Below are 8,175 nucleotides of genomic sequence, written 5' to 3'. Positions count from 1 at the left end.
GTATGAGGTAGCCTTCTCATTTTTTTATATATAGATCTAAATATATATTAAACATACAATTAGTTTGAACAATATATTGAACATATTTCAATTATCTTTTACCTAGCTGTCCTTTTGCTTTGGGGAAGCTTTCATCTCAGTTTGCTGGACTCTGTCCTTTTCTGTCATTTTCATCACAGCTTAAATGAAAGACTCTCCTGAAGAGACCTTTCCTGCTTGGTGTAATATACAACAATTACTATTTAACCATCACCTTATCTTAATTATCTGCATAACACTGACCTACTGTCAGTTTTGTTTATGTAAGTACTCGTATGTGTGAATTTTGTTTGCCTATTTCAAATTTATTTTTAACTTAAAAACTATTATATTTAGATTTAAACTTAAATCCTCAATTACAATGTAAAATCATGAATGCAAAGACTATGTGTCTCTTATTTATTGCCATATCCTCAGGGTCAAATGTTTGATAAATATTTTTTGAATTTGATTAATTATACCAGTGAGAAAATGTGAATAAATGGAGAGAAAACATTCAGATAATAGTATCAAATTTTACACTTTGCTTTTGTAGTCATAGCTTTCGTACTTGAGATTTTATAACTGACACCATAGTTATTCTACAATTCCCAGAAAATTAAATCTCTAGATGCAGAAAAATAAAGGCCACAGTGAAAGTAATGGGTCATGTCCACTTTTAATAGAAATTATTTAATGTGTCCACCCTGTGATGGTTTTTCTCTCTCTTTATAGTTAGAAAATACATAGAGTGTTACAATAAAGTAAGAAATGGTCTAAATTGTCGAGTTAAAGGCTAGCTTTTTACTCTGCGAGTCTTTATTTTGTCACAATGACACAACATAAAGTTCAAAGCATATAATGGGGTGAGAAGACGAAAGTCTTCCAAATACCTGGCAGGCATATCTTTCAATTTAATTCACCTGTCAGCCCAGGCAATGGTGAGTGAACCAATTATTGGCAGTCTTGTACCATAGTTACTTTCAGATTCTTACTCTCTTCCTGTCTACATAGAATAAGTCACCAAATCAGTCTCCACTCTGTCTCCTTGGAATTCTTTTTGAGATTTTTATAGTAAAAATCTCGATCAGAACAAAGTGGTGTGTCACTTTTCTCCCCTTTTGATAAGGAAGGATATTTAATCTTTGTAGCATTGAAAAATAATCTTTTTAGCTTAAATACTTTATCAATTTTATTACAAATGAGAGGCAATCTACCTATGCTTGTATCATTCATCATAATGAAATAATCATCTCATTTGTCTTACTTCATAAGACAGAAAGCAAGCAAGCAAAGAAGAAAGAACAAAAGAGGCTGAGAGGTTTACAGGAAACGAATTATTTTTCTGAGTCAGCCATTTTTCTTTCTCTGTGTGGGATAATGTGTTTGCTGTTTCTATTGTCTACCACAGCACCTGACATGGGCAAGCTCAAGTAGAGGCTCAGCTCATTAAAGATGTATGCATCGAACATGTCCAAAGGTAGATAAAACCAGAACTGAGACTTGAGTGTTAAAGGATAATTTTCGAACAAGGTAAGAGTCATGACTTTCATACCGATATAAAAATAATCATATGTTAAAGATATTTAAATAACTCACTAATGAGGCAGCTGGTGAGGTGTTATAACCAGTTCAAAGGAGACTTCAAGGACAGACACACTTACAGATAGGAGTACTAAAATGAGTGTACAAATGGAGACAAAGATGGTAGTTCCTGGCGTGAGGGTTTCTTCTCTCCACTAGCCAGTATTCATTTGCATATACACATACACACATTAGTTTGCATTGCTATCAGTTATATATAACTTTCAGAGTTATAAAATGGCTACCATATAATTAGGATCAGATAACCCAGAAAGGCGTGCTATAGACATTGCACCAATGTTTTTCTACATAGTTAAAATGTGTGTATGTGTACTTTTCCTCTTCAGCACTACTCGCCCCTTTTTTGGTTCTTCTATCAGCCCCTCTAATATTAGCACCCCAGGAAACTGTGTTCATAGACAGTTATAAATTAAAGTGTCATAATTATCTGGGGGCAAAGAAACATTCTAATATGTGTTTATGAGAAGATTCTGAAAGGGAAAATATTTTTAAGCAAAAATTATTCTTTTATTATGGTCTCATTTGGGTAATGGAAGAAATGCTCTGAGCTGAAGGCACTAACTTGCATTCCTCAATTCCTAATATATAAAAGTTTAGGTCTATAAGATAAAAAATAGTATTTCCCTTTACAGGTAAGGAAGTAGGAGTGTGAAAAAGATTAAGAAAGAGGTCATACACTAGTTGGTGGTAAACTCAGTTCCCTTGAGTTTACTTTTCCCTTTCTGTGAAAGAGATACATACATGAGCACTGTTCCACAGGAGAATTCAGCCATGGTGATAATCGCTATGACTGCGATCCAGGAGGGAACAATTGTTCATCTTGTACCTCACCCTGACTGGAAGCTTTCTTAGGGATGATGAAATCAGGTGCAGACTAGGAGCGAGAAATAACAACTTTAAGCCTTATGGGAAGCTGACACAGCATTCTTGCCAGTATTACTTAAGATAATTCATCGAAAGTGCTTAGTATAGTGCTTGGCACATAGTGAACATTCAACTGATATTAGTTAATATAGTGAAGATAATGAGTATTACCAGTATTGTAAAATATAATGAGAAAGAATACTATGCTGAAATTTTTTTCACAGGTTTCCCAATTGTTACATGACCCAGTGTGACACCTTCAGGATGTGAGGCAGGGTGTGGACTATATATCTTCACCTTACTCTAATGATGTTTTGTTTCTTATATTATATGGTTTAATTGTGCAGTTCCTACACATGGAAGTTTACAGGTTGGCTGATTGCACACAAAGGAGGGCTTTGAATGTCCCTGGAAACACGTCAGAATTTCCCCAGAGAGGTTGTGATAGTCAGCCGGAAGTCAGATGTTTCCAGTGATCAGTGATGTCACACTCTCCTACCTGATGAATAGGAACCTTCTTTCAGTAACCTCATCAGGGCATGGAGCAAGAGCAATGATGAAAACACACATAATCATTGTCTAAATCAAACATAATTCCAGATCATCCATTCTGCCAAAGAATATCTATTCTGATTGCTATAAATGATACTGAAAATTATTTTCTTAACAGAGAGTTATAAACTGTCGGAGGCACAATCCATCTGTAGCATTCAGCAGGAAAAACAAAAACAAAAACAAAACATATATATGCTTGTTTTTAACTTGTTATAATCAGAACCCCGAAGACCAGAGCTATTGAAATTAATAGGTCCGAATTTTCTACCGAGTCTCCAAAATGGGCTTTAAGGAGATTTCTATATTCCTATGAAAATAAGAAAACAACAACATTTCAAAAGCCTTTTGTGTTGTTGTTGTTTGTTGTTGTTGTTGTTGTTGTTCAAATATAAAGGAACGCTATGACCTGTTCTGTTGTTAGGTTCTCCCACCTCTTTTCTTCTTTTTAATGAAATGTTACTCTGATTCTAATGTCATGCCGAAATTGGGTCCACTGAGGTATAAAATTCCGACCTCTCTTTGCTTGAGCTCTAAAGAAAAAAGCAGATATTTTAGTTCGTTCTTCAAACTTGTAAATGACACAACCACAAGCAAAAAATATCATTTATCCATTTGACAAAACTTTTCATTGTGTTGATGGAGAAAATACAAATTTCTCTTTCCTAGGATGATCCTGTTGATAGATGCAGGAGGCAGATAGCGAGGGTCTCCGGAGAATCTCTGATCCGCCCCGCAAGTGTTCACATCAGATGCTCTTGTGCGGATAAGGGAACCTGCCCAGGACCTTGTTTCTGAGCGCCCACAAAGGGCTGGCGGCCCGCCTGCGCGCTGGGAGAGTGGGTGGAGCCACCTGGAATTCTCACCTAGTATAGCAGGGAGGAGCCTGGACTCTTCAGCTGTGTGTGGTCGCCTGGTATTCAATCTGTGAGGTGGGAGCCTGTTGGCCTGTTCCACTCTCTTTACCTTTCAATATTTACGGGTGCCTGCCTAATTTTTCCTGGTCGTGTGACAAGAACCTGGATTTTAGCTGAACTAAGGACAAAAATAATCCTGCATCATTATCTCAAATCTTACTAGATTTCTTTATGAATTTGCTCCCCGTGTCAAAAAGTCATTTTCATGATGCTCTTTGAAAGTATCAATTTTCCAGACCTCACTATTCCCATATATTGAAATTCATTTCAATATAGATAACATAATAACTGTTTTTAGAAATAATATTTCCAACATTAATTTTTCTTTAGTCCCATGAATAGTTATTACACAATTATACTGTATTAGGCAAAATATGGTTTCATTAATCCTAAGAGATTTTTATTTTAAATTAAATAAAAGCACCTTTTCTTATCTGGTGTCCCCCCGCCGCCCAAACAAGGTAATAGGGAAATACTTTGTAGGGTGAGCTACATTGAGAGATTAAAGGGAAAAGACTAAAATGAGAGCACAAACATCCAATCAGAGCAGAAAGAGCTTTCTGAAGCATAAGCATGATCTCATCTACTTAAGGACAGATAAGCTTCAATAAATAAGATGAGGCAGATAGTTTGTGGAATACAAGCAGAGGAAACAAGACATCTTATACACTGAGTAGATCCGGAAAGACTATGAAGTTCGTTTCCAATACTACACCCACCACGCATGTGGGATTGGTTGGTGAGAAAGAAAAGGAAAGCTTTCAGAATAAGATAATCTTGTGTAACCAACAAATTGAAAGTTTAAAAATAAAAATAAAAAGTAAGCTATGAGAGTACAAACTTCTTAAAAGCAGAAATAATTTCGGAAACAAAAAATAATTATCCATGGTTATATTATGTTGCTGGTCCAAGGATAATGAAAGCTTCTTAATTGAAATATATATAAAGAAATGTATATAGCAGATGTTGCTTTATTCAATTATCATATGTACCTCTACTCCCTACTCCTTAGAACAGAAACCAATTTTATTTTTTCCTGAGAGAATTAGGAAAAAGATTATATACTTTTCTGTCATTATGATAAACTTTGTAATTAAACTTAATTAAAGCTCATTAGCCACCAAGAGAGAATAAGAAATAAGTTTACAAAATACAAACTTTTCTTTGGACATATTTTAGAACCAAAGGACATATTTTCATTAAAAACTAATCTGCTTTATCAAGTTAATAGAAATGTCCTTAAAAATAATGTTGCATTGTTTGTGAAAACGCCATAAGGTATTAAACAAAGCGATTCATCATCTGAAATTACCCAAGAATTACAAAAAGCACTAAACAAAAAACAACGTTTTTATCTTCTTAAAACAATGGTTTTTTTTGCTGATTTCCATGATTTGCAGGAAAATAAATGTCAAGCTATTAGTTTTTTAACTTCATTTAAGTACATTAACATTAATGTTTGACAAATTGTACAAGTGTATCTACTGTGTAAACATTGTGCTAATCAATATACAGAATATTTCTGTCATCCCAAAAAGTTCCCTCATGCCCCTTCTCAATCCAAATGACTCCTATTCCTCTCTCCAAGCAAACATTGATTTGATTTCCATCACTTTAAATTAATTGTACTTGTTTAGTAATTCATATAATGAAATTTACAGTAGATAATCTTTTGTATCTGGCTACTTTCACTTGGGATGTTTTTGTGATTCTTCCGTGTTGCTGTATATTTTGGTAACTGATATAATTTCATAGATAAGTAGTGACCCATTATATGAACATACTAAAGTTTATCCATACTACAGTTTGTCTTGTTGACATGTGGGTTCCTTTACCCCAAACCTCTATGAACATTTGTATACAAGGTCTTTTTTTAAATGGATAAATGTGTTTCTTTCTCTTGGGTAAATAACTACTTGTATAATTTCTTGGTCCTATGGCATGTGTAGGTTGAACTTTATAAAATACAGCTAAACAACTCTTCAGAGTAGGAAAAATTTTATACTGCCTTCAACAATGAGTTCCAATAATTCAGTTTTGCCAACACTTGATAGTGATTGAACACTGTTCATCTTTTTGATTATTCCAGTGGATATGCAGTGGGATCTCACTGTGATTTGAATTTACTAAATTTGTTGAACGTATTGCATATGGTTACCAGTCATCCATATATCTTCTTTTGTGAAGTATTTTCTTAATCTTTGGTTCACTGTATTTTTTGTCTTATTTTTAAATTTTTATACTTCTTTGTTTATTCTAAATATATAAGTACTGAGATATACGTACTGAAAAATTCTCTCCCAGAAAGTAACTTACTGTCAGTTTCTTAGTGATGTTTGTTGAAGAGAAAAAAATGTTTAATATATCTATTTTTCTGTCTTTGCTACTTTTCTCTATTGCTTATCTATTCTCTATTTCATTGCTTTATGATCTTCTTTAATACCTTTATTCTACTTATTTTGATTTATTTTTCTTTTCCTGGCTTTCAATATTGAGAATTAAAATCATTGATGTGAAATTTTTCTTTATTTTAATATAAGCATTCAAAGCCACAAACTTCCCCCAAGCTCTGCTTATCTTCATCACACAAATTTTGATACTTTTTGCTTTTATTTCTATTCAATGCTGAAATATTTTCTAATTTCCCTTCTAATTATTTATAAATGTGTTGGTTTATTTTTAACTATTTAGAAATATTTAGATTTTTTTATTTGTATTTCCCTTTTATTGTATAAATTACCAACAAAATCCTGACCTGGGAATCAAAAATTTAATATAACCTCAGTTTAACACCATTAAATAAGCTAAACCACAGAGTAATACTGGAATGTTACCCAAATTAATAAAGTAGGCAAATGGCCAAGTATTACATTCCCTATTTCAAAAAAGAGGCATTAAGCATTCATGTCATAAGTTTATTGACAAACATATCTAGTATGCCATGAGTTAGAATTTGATCTATTTCCAGAGGCTGTATGTCTTAAAATGTTCTTCATATCTGTTAAACGGACGAACTGAAACATCCTTATGATTTAAGCAGTTGGTGTCTTACTATAAGGAAGGGTGCAGCAAATGCAGATCCAAAGTACAAACACGTCTTAACTAGTAACGCCCACTTGTTTTCCACTGAAAATGGCAAATTCTTCCCAGGGCCCTCCTCATAGTGGCTCCTGTGGCTCACAACCACAGAGGTTGTGAACCTCCGGATGCTGTGGCCCAACATAGCGCTGCTGGAAGCTCTGCGAAAGGCGCAGAGACCGAGGACGGATGAAATGGTGGCACCTCACCAAGACCTTGTTTTCAGGACCTAGATATTTTTAAGTAATTGATTTTATATTTAATTCCTGGGTAATATATTCTGTATGATTTCTATCTTTTAAAATTCATTAAAGCCTTTTACACTTCAAGGAAAAGATATTTTAAGTGGCTTCATCATTACCAAAATCACCATTAATCTCAAACTTTTATGTGAATATTCTCTTCAGCTTTGTTCCCTCTCTGACGTTTTGTTCTTCTCTAATGATGCAGTTGTCTGTAGATCCCTCTCAGATGGTGGCTGTTTTCTCTTTCAAATCTCTCAGAACATGTTTTCTGGAGATAGGGTATATTTCTTTCATACTCCATGTTGCGACTTCCAGATCATTTTCCTCATGTATTAAAAAAAAAGTCTCTGTTTGCAATGCCATTATAGACCAGATCACCCACTGTCTTCTATGTTGTAGCCATCTGTACAATCTCGCAGGTACTAACAAGACTCACTTCCCAAATATTTTAACACCAGGTTGGTTGATAACTCTCTCCAACACTATTCTTTGGTTTCGATGATCGTAGTATTTACATAGATTAGTTCTTCATCCATAGTGCCTTAGATCCCTGTCTCCTTCAACTAACTTGCTCTCTACACAATTTCAGTCCCCTCAGTCCCACAGTCATCCTGTTACCTTATTATTGTCAAGAGTGGCACCCCTCCACAGTACAGTTTCAAACATCCTGCACTGTGCCATCTTCTAGACTCTTTTGTGTTTATTTCCTGTTATTTCAACTCCAACAATGCTCCACTCCCATGTATACCTTAAATCGCTTGATTCTACCATACTTTCACCATTTCTCATACCATTTATGTCCTCTTTTCTTCTTATGTAAGTCACATTTCATAAACGTCATTATTACTGTACCTTACTTTTAACCTCACCTCTTTTTACTTTATCTACTGTTTTAA

General features: G+C 34.3%; 1 protein-coding gene across 1 annotated transcript; it reads right to left on the bottom strand.

The window, feature by feature from the left end:
- Positions 1-6,949: 6,949 nt before the first annotated feature.
- On the bottom strand, positions 6,950-7,179 carry LOC115892348 (cytochrome c oxidase subunit 7C, mitochondrial-like). Its single transcript, XM_030913506.1, has one exon. It carries the CDS (start codon positions 7,177-7,179, stop codon positions 6,982-6,984), a length of 198 nt encoding a protein of 65 aa, XP_030769366.1. The 3' UTR covers positions 6,950-6,981.
- Positions 7,180-8,175: the final 996 nt, after the last annotated feature.

This window comes from Rhinopithecus roxellana, chromosome 12 (genome assembly GCF_007565055.1).
Source record: "Rhinopithecus roxellana isolate Shanxi Qingling chromosome 12, ASM756505v1, whole genome shotgun sequence".
Taxonomy (NCBI): domain Eukaryota; kingdom Metazoa; phylum Chordata; class Mammalia; order Primates; family Cercopithecidae; genus Rhinopithecus; species Rhinopithecus roxellana.
Note: the sequence above shows the minus strand (reverse complement) of the source record. Positions and strands in the feature narration are given on the sequence as shown.